Raw genomic sequence first — 14,458 nt, forward strand, 5'->3', positions numbered from 1 at the left:
CCAATATCTTGAGGGTGTCATAAAAAGATTTGGAGGGAAGATCAATAGGGTCGTGGAGGCCCAGGTGAAGATCTCCTAACAGGATTATTTTTTGATGAAGCTTTTGAGGTTGTCCTGGAGAATGTGGAGTAAGATTTGCTCAAAGTTTTGCAAAGGGCCAGGAGGGCGATAAATGAGGTGAATGGTGATTGTACATGTAGGGGATGGTGATAGTTTGAGAGAGAGAAGATTGGTACTCCCCTCAATGAAAGTATAAACTTGCCTGATGAGAATGGATTCTCTTGTAATCATAGTGACTCCAGCTTAACTAGAGGTGGGTCTGTCATTCTGTAGGATGATATATCCTGTGGGAATAGCTAAACCTAGGGCAAGGCCACAGGCTTTGTGAAGCCAGCTCTCTGTAATGACTAATGTGTTGAGATTATTCTTAAGGTTCAGGTCATGGATATCACATGCATGTGCAGGAAGGGATTGAGCGTTGATCAAGGCACATTTTAGGAAGGGCTGGGGGACTGTGTGCATGGTGGCAGAGGCTTGATCAGGTGTAGTGGTTTGGCTCATGACAGCCAGGTGGGGGGGTGGAAGGTGTCTGTTGTTGGTGTGATGTTTGAATGTAGAGGGTGCGGTGGATTTGGGTTGGGTCCTTCGTGATGAAGGGAGGAGGAGTGGAGTTGTTCGGGTTGGGTTTTGAGGGGGTAGGAGGTTAGAGGAAGGTGCTAGGGCTTTTAGAGAGTATTTAGGGCTGCGGTTCTGTTTGATAGGTGTGATGTGGTTATGACCTATTGCAGGTGATAGGAGATTCAGCTGTGTGCAGGGGTGAGAGAGATGTCATGGTGCTGAGAAAAACGTTGTAAATGGTGTTTTGCTCCTTGCTTAGACATTGTGCTAGGGGCTTGTGACTGTTAATTAGCGTCTCAGCTATAAAAAGGGCAACCCCTGGAATCTCACCTGGGTTTAGTGGTGCGTGACCTGAGGCACAAGTTCCTGCACTGGGTTTCCAGAGGAGTTGTTGGGGCAGCTAAGATAGTTATATGGGAGCACCCCCAAAGTTGTAGAACTATGAAATGAGAAAATGTGTACATATTTAACATGAAAATCTGAAATCTGGTCACAAAAATAATTTCAGATGTTGTCAGAGACTATCAGTTTGTCCAAGAATATCAGTTTCCCATGGAATAAGGATTTTAAAGACCTGGAAACAACCGAAGGGACACACCTCACAATACACTGGAAGTTATTTAAGCACAAACAGAGTCTAGTACACAAACCACTTGATAGAGCAAAGTACAGAAAATCATGTAGTTGGGAACACATGGGTTACAAACTGACAGCAAAATAGATAATAGAAGAAAAATACCTTCTAGGAAAGGCAAACATAATTGGCAAATATGGCCAAAGTATTAAACGAATTGGTTCCCAGATATTTCTCACAAATACTCTGGGCTAATTGTGTTAGGTAAAATACTTCTAGGGCAGAGGTCTTCAAACTGTGGGGCGCGCCACCCTAGGGGGGCTCGGCCACATCCCAGGGAGGGCACTGGAGCCCAGCATGAAATGTGTAAAAAAATAAATACGTTTTATTTTTATTTTATTTTTTAGGTTGGAGGAAATGGGAAGGGGCAGCTCACATGGTCAGACTGGACCATAAAACGGTCTTAGGCACCAATGAAAAAATGGCGAGCAGTTGCAAATGAATATTCAGTCCTTTAGTCACAGACTGTTTGAATAGTACCCAAGGGGTTGTTTTTTGTTCAAATGTAAACAAATTGTGATATTTAAAGAATATTTATTCAGCAACAATGGTCAAAACTACTAGCTGCATAGTGAAGTAACTCCTCAAACTGGTTCACATTGGCCAAAAAAGTGGCCCATTTTGACTGGCCTACACTAGCATTTTGCCTTTTTGGTACAGTCATCGCCCTATTGCCCTATGGGCCAGTCCAAGCCTGCCAGCTCATCCATAATGGGTGCTGGGGCGTCCTCACCTATTATGGAGGAGCCGAGGAGCCTGCCCAGTGAAACACTGAGCATTCCCTCAGCTGCTTTTTCCAGCTGAGGGAGTGCTCCTGGGCTGGCAGAACTGTCAAAGGGAAACACTGTTTGCCTGTGACAGTTCATTTCCCCAGCCGCACATGATCACTGAGCCATGCAACGCTGGGGGTGTTTTTCTTTGCCAGCCTTGCATAGCTCATTGAAAATGCTGGCTGGGGCACTGCATGTATGTGTGTGCAAGGGGTGCTCCAGCGCCTCCTCGCACATACGGGCAGAGCAACCTGGAGCGGGGCATTTTAGCAACCACACGCAGGCCCCTGCAGAAGGTACGCTTATGGCGATTTATTTTTTATTTAAATGTGTATGGATGTGTGTATGCTTGTGTTATGGGACTGTGGTGGGAGCAGGATGGGCGGCAGCTATGGGATAGTCGTGGGAGTAGGGTGGGGAGAGCCCAGGGTCTGTACTGGGAGTAGGGTGCGGTGACGGCATGCACAAGTTCATAGCGATTTCTACATACTGTCCATCTGGCACTTTTGGGGGGGGGCCCGGCCTGCCCAAACTTTGCTCAGGGAGGGCCCAGGCCAAAAAAGTTTGAAGAACACTGTTCATGGGGAAGCCAGTTTTCAGAAGGACAACTGAACATACTACTTGTAAGATAGATAACATATTACTTCAAAGATAGGCTACCTGTTGCACAGTGACATTGTTACGATGAGCTCAAGCTACAGGCACAGAACCTGACCCAAAAGAAGCCCTTACTCAAGACTGAGGTTCCCTTCTGTCATGCAATTAATGCAAAACTGTGCTCAACTTGAAACACTAAGTTCGGGACGGTGTTATGTTGTGGAATAGTTGCAATTGGAATACAATGACATCAAGCCGAGCCTCCAATGCACTTGTAGCATATATTGTGATTGGTTCTTAAAAGTACAAGTGGGATATTAGTTAGGTATATTGGCAAGATACAAAAACGAACAGATGTGGAAACAGCTATCCAGTTGGAACAAGCTGTGCCACATAAGGCCGTTACATTACATTACATTATATTCATTTAAGAATTATTGGATTATTTTACAGGAGCTCCATTTATGTGGCATGTTTAAATGGGCATACTCTTTAATGCAAGTGATATTTGCTATAACTTTGAGTTCAATATTTTCGTTAGGTTTGTAGTATTTCTTGCAGGTGGTTATTTGCTGTATCACTTGCAGGTGTACATTTCTGTGCTAATACCCAATGGCATTGTTGCGACTAATATTAAAAATGAGAACACATGTGCAGGTCAATTGACAAAGGTACAGACATTAATACATCAGAATTTTGTTTTTCAGAGGGGTGTTGGACGGTCTTCTGGAAACCTACCCGTGGAGACCACCTCTCGCGCTGGATTTCAAGACGTTTGGAGTAGACACTGCTGGTGGTAAGTGAATATTTAATAAAGCTAAACAGTTTATGAAAAAGCCATTTAAAAAGCCGAATTAATGGACACTATGTTAATGCAGCTTTATAAGGTAATTTGTACTTTTAAATTCAACTAAATTATTTCTCATGAAGAGCTACTTTTAACGTTACATATCTAATTTATCCATGTAACCCTAAATGCTATGTAAATGACATCCTCAGTTTCAATATGGGACTCCCCATTCGGTTCCCAGGCAAATGGTCAGTGATGCATGCTATGTAGTAGAAGCTGTTTGTCCTTGCTCCTCTAACTGTTCACAAAATCGCATTCTAATGTGATGGGCAAGTCCCCTGCAGAGCGCAGTATGCAGAGAATAAAGCAAATGTAGTAAATGTGTCATCAGAATGTAATATTTAGATAAAATCTCAACTGGATCCACTTCTTATTAAAAATAAGCATACCCCTAAATAGCTGATAGATAATTTAAGCTGTCATATTTGACAATGTGCTTTTTACTATGTGTTCTTTTGGTCACCATAATGTATGTGGAAGATGCAATCACATTTTAATTACAAAACAATGTAATCATGGGACACTGCTCAAACAATAATGGGAATATTATTTCTTTAGGCAATATTTATCTAGATGTGGCGATTGTACCTGCTGGAGAACCGCTCAAACATTAATAGGAATATTATTGTTTTAGGCAATATGTATCAAGTTTGGGATCGCCATGTCTGATCTGAGGTCATAGTCAGGGAGCTGCAACTCTGGCGGCCAGCCTCAGGCCCAGGACAGTTGGAGTGGTTGCCCCAGACCTGTACCTCTGGCATGGCAGAGTGTGTGCTGTCCCGGTCTGTGCTGCAGCCTTTCTGGGGAGAGAATGCCCCCCACATAAAGTCACAAGACCTGTGCCCCATGGCCATCCCATGCAGGCATCTGTGGGACAGCACAGACAGTCATCCATTGCACAGCCAGCTGCCCTTTGGTAGCGGAAGGCTCACTGGGTTTTTAGGCCGGCGTCACCACCCCTACCTGGGTACACCGGGTGCCTAGCCTGTCACCAGCTGAGCATCCTTCTACTCTGATCTGACTGCCGGGGAGCTGCTGGCCTGCTCTGTCTTTGCTCTGCCACATATGAGGGCCCTCCGCAAGGCAGCATACCCTCGAATCAACATGTTTCCAAGGTGGACGGAAGCCAATAGCTTGAAACAACAGCTGAGGCCAGCTAAGCAGTCCAACCCTAGATGGACCAACTATGCCAACTCGATCCCATGAAGTGAGGGGAGGCAGACAGCGTGGCCGCCCTGCCGTACACCTGCAAGTCAGCTGAGGTTCTCTTGTCAGCCAGGTACCCTCCTGCACGGGGAATATGTATACCTCTCGGAAGAGCACACCTAGCAGGCCAATCTCGGCTGGGGCATTGCGTGGGACACGTCCTTGGGCCAGCTTGGGGAGGTACAGTGGTTTTGCCACAGAGCCCAGGTTGGGCAGCGAGAACCATGCAGACTGCAGACAGGACTCTGACATACAGTCTATAGTAACATGGGGGAAGGTGACTAAGCTTACTTGTAATCTGTGTACCCTGTGTAAAAGATGGGGAGGTCTGGGCAAAAGCGTACAGCCTCCTTATGGACTCAACTGGAGACAGATATCAAATTGATGTCCATCTGGACTTCCAGAGCTGGCTGGCCACCTGATAGTGCAATGGATTCCAATAGGCCTGAGCGGGAATGGCCCTGGTTCTCTGCTAAGGACTGCAGACAGGCACCCAAGGACAGGGGTGGTAACCCCACTCCTCCCCCATCCTCATGACCGTCCTGCTGCTCTGGGCATGGAGCAATAGAGCTTTTCTCCTTTGGGGAGGTACGGGACCCAAGAGTCCATTACCATTGGTGGTGAGTGCAAAGTGTGCACACTGTCTATACTAGTGAGCAAGGGGGCCAGCCTGTTCTACATTATTGACTCAGTGAGGGGTTTCTGTCATGTATTCCTGTGAAGGACACAAGTATTACATTTGTTTGGCAGGCCAATTGTCATGTTCCTGTCAGCAAGGGTACAGCAGCTTACATGCATTACATGCATTCAACAGTTGTCAAGATAGTTGTCTTGCATAGTGTTCTGAGAGTGTAGGAGTACTAGTGATGTACATTTGAGTCAAGCTTGGTGCAAGGGCAGTGCCCAGAACAATGTCATTTTTGGAAGAGGAGGCGGTGTGGGTGGGTTATTTTTTTTAAAAAAGAACGCTACCTTTTCTTCTATCCAGCTGCACCACTCCTGAGACACAGAGCCCCTTTTAAGTATTGATTATGATTTCATAATCAACACTAAATGCGGAATGGCTGACGCAGGAGCAAAGGTAAGTCAGTATTTCCTTTTTTAAACAATTTGCTTTAGTCTTTAGTACCATTGTGGGCTTCTTCACAGGTGCTAAATCAGGGATGTCATTCGGGTCTCACCAGAGGTCTCTCTGGCTACCCCTGTGGTCTCCCTTGCTACCCATAAACAAAAGAGGTCTTTTTTAAATATATATATTTTTTTTAATGGAAGCTCCTGGGCTGTGGCCAGCACCATGTGGCTCTTTGCTTCTGGAGTGGCTGGCTTTCTTGTTCAGGTTTCTTAAAAGCAACACGGGGTTCCACAAGTGTAACACTTTGAGCAGTGAAGAAAGAATAGGAATAACAAATATTTTTTCTTTCTGGAATTCTATACAATAATTGCTAGATTCTTAATGGTTTATTTCAGGCACACTTCAGGGGGTGAGTCACTGATTTAGTCTGTTCTTAAAAACCTAAAATTCACAATGCAGACAAAAACTTTGAAAAAGCATTTAGAGTAGAATAAGCATCAATTTCGGACTATGTATTTTGCTTTTCGCAAGTTGCAGTTATAGCATGTTTTTTTCCTGCTGTTGTCTCTCTTACGATCCTCACAAAACATTCCATCTCTGTGTCCTCGGTCACTTGACAAAATCCTTGTACCTTAAAGCTTGTGTGCAGTGTAAAAATATTTGACCATACCACATAAAGTGGCCCTTGATTTCACTGTAATGTGTCTATTTTTCCTATCTCCGTGGCATGCTGTTCGGGATTTTTGTTTGCATGCATGAGGTAATGAGTGCCCAGAGTACGGGATGCCGTGTGAGTGCTCTTCTTTCCCTGCACTACTCTAAATTCTTAAATACACAGTTATGAACTCTCCTAATGGTATATATTTTGCCAACCTCTGAAGCCTGGAAAGTAGATTCATGCAGGCGTGACATGTTGCCAACTGTGCACCAGACGTGCAGATGATCTGGCTTGCTGTTAAATCTCAATTAATAGTTTAATGGTATCCACTCTTTCTGGCTTTGAGAACATTCAGTAATGTAATTGCTCATTTTATTATTGCCTGGTAAGATAGCTATAGCCGTTAAAATAGCTCAGTGGGTTGAGTGCTTGCTGCTGCAATGTGTGTGTGATCTGCAGGTTGCAGGTTTCAATCCCAGCAATGCCAACTCAGCCTTCCATACTTCTGAGGTTGATAAATTAGTACCAACACAGGTTGGTGATATTGTATGTATGTTTGTTCTATATGAAGCGCTTAAGTGTAAGTGCTATATAATAACATATCATTATCATTGGACCTTGGACGTCTGCTTGCATTCACAGTAATTTGGTAACATGAGCCTATACACACTGATATTAACAACACATATGGTGGTTCATTTTTGTATGAAATATATATCACATCACAGTGATATCATAACCATATTTTCCGTAGTGTACTTAGGAACAATGCTATGTGATGCCACATCCTGTTTTGTCAAGGGGAGAAAGGTCATGTTCCATCAATTCTCGTGATGTCCCTTTGAGGTGGGGTCAAATGTCATTACTTCTTGTGATGTCAGCAGGGTTCAAGGGCCGTCTGATGTCACTTCCGCTACCATTGGCGTTTTGGTGAAATGACGGTTCTGTGCTAAATTCAAAATGGTGGAGAAGGTGGAGCAAGGGAGGCACAGGGCGAGCGGGGCGCAGCACTTGGAAAGCTTAGAACAAAGGCGTATACCAGTGAACACAGCCCGCGTTCCAAGCTGCCTGTTTGGATAGCGCCCCTGACCAAAGTGCCAACACTTAAAATCTCTACTTGTTTAAGAAATGACATTTGTCCTATTTTACCAAAGCAGAACATTCGTAATGGCTACACAAAGATGTTGGTGAACTAATAGATACATGAAAAATTTGAGCTAGTATACACATATAAATATATACTGTTCTTCAAACAATTGTATTGATTTAATGAACTAGTTAACATGTTTTCTTCAATGATAACCTGTTCCTCCTGAATTCACTCTTTATTTTATTATTGTAGGGGGAAGCTCCGGTACATCTCCTGCAACATCCAGCGGTGGGGCACCTTCTCCACTGAACTCGTTGCTCTCACCATCGTGCTCGCCACCGTCGTTGCACCTCTCTGGGCCAAGCCTTGGAATGCCAGTCGCAGAAGCATACTTACAAGGCCTCAGCGTCCCCCTTTGCTACAAAATTTGTCCCACGAACATTATAAGGCAACAGTCGTTTGTTTTTCCCAATCATGAAAAACTGGGGACTGCTTCTCCTCGTATGGCACCTTCATTTCTGGTAGATGTGCCCATGCTTTCTTCCCTTGGCATTCATCTTAAAAGTGGGAAATCCGAGGACCCTAGCGGGCCGTACGTGCCCGCTCCCGATTCAGGCCTTCCAGTGTTCTATGGATTGCCACCATCTGGAAGCATTTTCCCCCCAAGCCCCATCGCACGGGAAGCACTTAATTGCTCGTTACATCCTCCCTACGGCCTGTATGGTTGCAACTTTTCAATGCCATCAAGACTGATGAATGCATCAAGCCATTTCAAAGTGACTGACAACCTTCTGCTTAGAAATGGCAGATGTAACCATTCCCACTGGCCCTCAACAATCAACCATTGCCTGTAATGGAACAGAACAGTAACCAGCCTATGACTGTCAAGCAAGTGGTTTTCCTATACAGTGCATAACGACATTAGCAGCTCCGCAGAACAGTTCTCAAGATGCTGATGGATGCACAGTTTGTGTAAAATGTACAGTTTATTGTTTGAAGAACAATTGAAAAACCCCGGTGGAAGATGCCTAGTTGTATGTATTTATAATTTGGATGTCAACCACAAAATAGTGCACTTTTACTTTTTTGGCGGCGGATGTACAGCATCTTAATTTCATTAAATGATATCCATTACATATCTATCAAAAAGAAGTTGCTGAAAGAGACACCCTTGTGGAATAAAAAACGAAAGAAAAGAAGAAAGAAAGAAGAAACATGGCATTATCATAAAGCACTTAATTCGAGATTGCTTCTGCTTTTAAGCCCCATAGTAGTTCCTATCATTACTTTAATGATACTTAATGTATTCGCAGAAGAAATGTGAAGGCCTGAGTGGCCCATGGTGGGATTCGAACCTGTGATTGCAGGTTGCACACAGAGGTTTGAGGTAAGTACAATTTCTCAAGAGTGTGCAAGGGGCGGGATAGAAGAAAAGGTGGAAGAAAGGAATCAAGAAGAATTATAAACTTTAGACGGATGCAGGCAATTGTGGTTATACGTCCAAGGAGTATATGGTCTTTAGCCATTTCGACTTTGTAGATTTAATTATTGAATCTATGATAAGGAAAACAAGGTATACGTTTGTATTGCAGGTGCATATTACCATTGCATTGTTTTATGTTATAAGTAAATATTTTCTGATTGTATTGTATTTCAGACAAACTAAATTAAAGACACACTGACATGCAAATCCTCCTAAGAAACCAGTTTGCCCTGATCATTTTGTCAGATGTTCATAAACTGTCCCAAATGTTTTGGCACGGCATTAGCCATCTACTCATTCATGGCTGGCTCATATGCTTTGCCTCTGGTAATTGGTTTGCAAATATTTGCCAAGGCAAGAGAGACGGCATCCCCATGTTCCACTTTGATCAACTTTCCTTGGACATAAGACCTTACTGTAATGTGGGTAATAGGAGCCGATTTAGCAGCACGTTCATGTATTTGACTCGAGCACCTGGCATGTCTTATTTTAAAGCACACCTTCTTTATATCCTCATCCCTCTTAACAGGGCACTCACAGAAAGGCACATTTTAGAGTTGGTTTTTCAACAGAACAATTCATAAGTTAATGCCAACAATGGTGTCTACTTCCAAATGTGGCATGCCGAGTTACAGTGCAGTCCCCACTGACGCAGAAACCGAAAGTGAGTTCTGACTTTTCAGGCTGGATCAGAAGAAAGTGTACATGCTCAGGGGTGGGAAGGCTTTGCACAGGCTCACACGTGCCGCGTATTGTGTTAGTGTCCCATGAGCTTGTTCAAAATCACGGGGCTCTCATTTGCGAAAAGTTGACAAATTTCACTAAAAATGGAATTCTCCGAAGTCATGTCACTGATAAAGACGTGGGACCCGCTTCTTGTAAATGCACACATCTTAGCTTTATTCACAAGGTGACATGAGCATTTAGCGAGGTCCGGACACAGCACACAGCCTCCAAAACCAAGCGCCCATGCGAACCTTAGGGTGAGGTGCATGCCATTAATGTGTTCACTGGCTCCAAGCACCCGTATGGTTGCTAAAAACGTAATTCAGCGACTACAAACATTCTAAATGTCTACCCCTACATGGATGTAGGACAGCAGCTGCCCATTCTGTTGCCACTGCACAGACGACGCAGAAACGGCCTTTTGTGCATTGCGGCCATTCTGTGCATTATGCATTCCCCCGTGCATGCTTAGAAAGGACGCAGGTGAATGGTCGGGCTTGGCCAAGGACTCATGTGAGTGTTTCGTTAGTGGGTACGGATGCACTCATGAATGGTGCAATCAGGACATGCCCCTGACCAGATGTGCCTGAGTGTGTACAGGGCACACTTGGATAACCACGTGTAATCATCCGGTATCTTTTTTTTAATCCAACTCGGGGTTATTCAAGGACATCGTCCAAATGCGTAGAAAGGTTTTGGGACTGAATCCCATCCTTTAGCTCTTGACCTACAATTTAAAATGTCTGAATCTGTTATTTTGAAAATCTCGAAACCAGATAAAAAAGATCCACTGGGCACATGCAATATTAAAAAAAAATGTTCAAATGGTGATATACATGTGGTAAGTATTTGGAAATAACCGAATTAAATACATGTAATTTATATTGGCAAGCATATTTAAAAAATATTGCTGCATGTATTGTGTACAAAGGATATGCTATACAAATCACATTTAAGTTTAAAGATGGATTCTTAGTCAAAACGTTTCCATTTCTTTCACCAGAGCAATGTGGGCCACTTTTTTCCAACGTAAATGTCATAATTTTTTCTAATGCTGTTTTTGGCAAAATGCCTCAGGACAAAGAGTCTGACCTTTTTTTACCTTGCAGGATTCAGTTATATGTCAATACGCTCTTGATAATAGAGCAGTGTCCCGGATTCGTTCCGTCAATTACCTGCAATCACTGGGCAAATCTGCCTGACAGCTGCTTCTAATCACAGGATGTTATAGATGCAACCTTTCAACAACTTTTCACATTTTGGAACTCGAGCAAACGTGCAGAACTTACTATTTGATATTTTTCTCCCGTACCAAATAATTGGCCTCATCTGCTTGTCGTGACGTTATGGTAATGGAGGAAGGTTTTTGTCGAGCTTTGATTTCTCTGGCCGGAGATGCCTGCAAAAAAGGAAAGCATTACAAAACTTCTGTTAAGGCCAAAAAAGGTTTCCCGTAAGGTAGAAGTATTAGAGGCTCACAAACAAAGTGATGGGCAAAATGCTCTGGTATGCTATGAGTCCTCTAGTGCTGTGTCACCGAGGAAGGTGGCCTCATGGCGCTGCAATGTAATTTCATTTGTTAAAAGAATTGTCTGTAAAGATTTCAAGCACAATGCCAAAGGAAATAAGCTCTAACCCTACTGATTCAATGCCAGGTGTAAAGGGTTTGGAAAAATGAAGGGGCCGATTCATGGAACAAATGTGCGCCGAAAAATCCATGCGCAAGCAGGCGCAAGGGAGCGCAAGCGTGAGAAACGCAGCGCACGCGTACGTGTGCGATTCAAGGAAGACGCTGCGCGTGCTTCCCGCTGTCCGTGCGCCCAATCCAGCCATGGCGCACGCAGGCATACACGGCGTGCGCTACGCGCACAGCAAAAGCGCACATAGCGCGGCGCACACAACCAAAGTGGGCGGAACAGTGGGCGTAACACGCGGAATGGGGAACAACGCGTGAAAAAGAAGGCGTAACTGGGGAAGTACTGCAGGGAACTACACGGAACGCCCACACGCATGCGAACAACCCGTATTCATGGATCCGAATACGGGAAACCCGCGCACGGCAAAAGACGCACACAGGCGTCAACGCGTCCGCCACACGAAGGCAGGCAGAAGCGTCCCCGCGCACAGTACAAAAGTGCGCGCAAACAACAAACACGTATATACAGCTACGGTGAATGCCCCATTTGTCGCAGCACTGATCGTGGGACACCGCAGGAGGAGGAGATAAGCCAGGGCACGCATTTTCGCACCACGGACAAGCCTTTTTGGGATGCCTGACGACCAAGTCTATGGCAGGTATAGGTTTCCACCCCACATCATCCTAGACTTGGTCAGGGAGTGGGAAGATGACCTTACATCCCCCACCCTTTGCTCCCAAGCATTGAGCCCTTTGGAGAAGCTGCTCAATGTCCTGCATTTTTTGGCCACTGGGTCATTTCAGCGGACTACTGCCATAGTGGGGGGGGTCTCACAGGCCACGCAGTCACGCTGCCTACACCAGGTACTGGCAATCATGACAGCGCACCCCTCAGTCTGCAGGCACATATACATGCCCCGAACACCCGCAGAAAGGCAGGCCGTTGTCCTGGATTTTTTCAGGGTGGCACACTTCCCCAAAGTGCTCGGTGCCATAGATTGCACCCATGTGGCCCTACGTCCACCTTGGGCCACTGAGCACAACTACCGAAACCGCATGCACTGGCATTCCATCAATGTACAGGTGGTATGCGATGCAAAGGGAATCATCACCTCTGTCTATGCAAACTACACTGGCTCCACCCATGACAGTTTCATATACAGAATGTCCGCCCTGAGCCGGGCCCTGGAAGCTGGGTAGCATGGCGACACATGGCTCCTAGGTGAGTACAAATGCCCTTGCACATGCATGCAAGTCACACACAGACAAATACCCAAACCCTAATAATCTCAACTATTATCACCTCCCCAGGGGACAGTGCCTACCCTCTGAGCAACCACATGATGACGCCAATCCGGAACCCCACCACCCCACCCCAGGTAAGATACAACGCCGCCCATATTGCAACCAGGGCCATAGTGGAGCGCACATTCGGAGTGCTCAAGTCATGTTTCCGCTCCCTAGACCGCTCTGGCGGGCAACTACTCTATGCACCACCAGTAGTGTGCAGGATCATTGTGGCAGCATGTGTCCTGCACAATGTTGCAACACGGTAGGGCGTCCCGGTGGACATGGTGGTGCCCCCACATCCCCAACCACAGGCACAGGCGCTGCCCATGGGAGGGGACAGGGCACGTGGCGAGGAAGCCCGGACCCAGCTTGTGGCCACATTTTTCACCTAAACTCCCACCCCTGCGGAGTGCACACAGGCCTGGCACATACCAGGTGACAATCGATGATGACAAAGAGACAGTCACCTGTCACAACCCTACCACCCTGAGATAGTTGCCATGGAAGTGCCACATCGTCTGCATCCCTAGCTACTTAAACACAAGCTATCCTGTGTGACCAAAAGGCACACATATGACATATGACATGATATGGCCTATACACAAGTATATCAAGGTGCAATGAGGCAGGGAGGGGGGAACAAGGGAAGACGGACAACGGTACTACTAGGCCAGGTGTCATTTAGATTGTGCAAGTGCAGGGGTAGGGGGAAGGGAAAAGTGCAAGGGGAAGGGGAGGGGGGGCTGCAGTACAGGGGAAGTAGACCAAAAAACAAATATATAGGTCAGCTGGTGGCAACTGCAAAGGTAAGTGCAGACAAGTGCTGGGAAGGGGGGGCTGTAGGGATAGAGAGACAGTAGTGCAGTGCAGGGGTTGCCAGGGAGGCAGTGCAAGTGGAGAGTGGCTGGGCCAGGGACCGAGGTCGGTGAGAGTGGCCCAGTTGCAGATCTAGTGCAGTTCCATTGAAGAATTCAGCAAGGGAGAGGCAGAGAGAAAGCAGAAGCAAAGAGGAAGGTCCTGAGTGCTTCCCGAACCAGAGATGGTTCCCCTCAAGTTCAAGTGAGGCAGGAAGGTTGTTCCAGAAGCAGGGCCCTGCCGCGGAGAGAGATCTACCCCCAGCTAGTTGCTCTGAGAAGCGGATGACCCTGACATGCAAGGTGTGCATCACACACACCTGCAGAACAGGCCATGGCCATCACTGTTATGTCACTCAAACCCTCCCAAATCACAACATGACATGGCAAGCAATACCCATACACCAACACAGTAACAATAAGGTACACATTGCCATGTCCAAAATGTACAGTGGCATCAGACAATGATGCCTGACCTGGAATCAGATGAAATGACTGACCAACAACCTCCCACCCCAATTTAAGTCATTTCCAAATGCATTACAAGAGTTGTAACGTAACATAACAATGAATGCCTGTCTGCATGCACATTGTGCATTGCTAAATCAACACTGCAGCTTCTGTGTGCTGTGTCCTACTCCTGCAACACACTGCTCAGCGCACATCACAGTGAACAGCCATTGTGTGATGCACACCCTGAGCATCACATCTAAGCGACAGACCACATCAAAAAGCAAATTAGGCATGTACAGGATCCATAATTGGTCACAGAACATGTGCTGCAGGGACACAGTGGCCACCAGAAGGCAAACAGTGTACACGTGGATATGCAAGGGTGGGAGTACATGTAGTGCATCAGAGTGCAAGTGTGTGGGTCTGCAAGGACATGCACTCAACATATGGATGTGCACTCAAGTGACCATCAGTGTTCTCTACACATCACATGTGAACATTCACCATGTGTACACCCCAGC

General features: G+C 45.8%; 1 protein-coding gene across 1 annotated transcript in view; it reads left to right on the forward strand.

Annotated features, from left to right (window-relative positions):
- TBX22 (T-box transcription factor 22) overlaps window positions 1-9,198 on the forward strand; it is a 138,052-nt gene extending 128,854 nt beyond the window's left edge. Inside the window, exons 7-8 of the mRNA XM_069613822.1 lie at window positions 3,327-3,415; window positions 7,748-9,198. Coding sequence (XP_069469923.1) covers window positions 3,327-3,415; window positions 7,748-8,349 — 691 coding nt within the window. The 3' untranslated portion in view covers window positions 8,350-9,198. The remainder of the gene's footprint in view (window positions 1-3,326; window positions 3,416-7,747) is intronic.
- The last annotated feature ends 5,260 nt before the right edge of the window (window positions 9,199-14,458 follow it).

Source organism: Ambystoma mexicanum, chromosome 5p (assembly GCF_040938575.1).
Source record: "Ambystoma mexicanum isolate Mex_15411 chromosome 5p, UKY_AmexF1_1, whole genome shotgun sequence".
Classification (NCBI taxonomy): Eukaryota; Metazoa; Chordata; class Amphibia; order Caudata; family Ambystomatidae; genus Ambystoma; species Ambystoma mexicanum.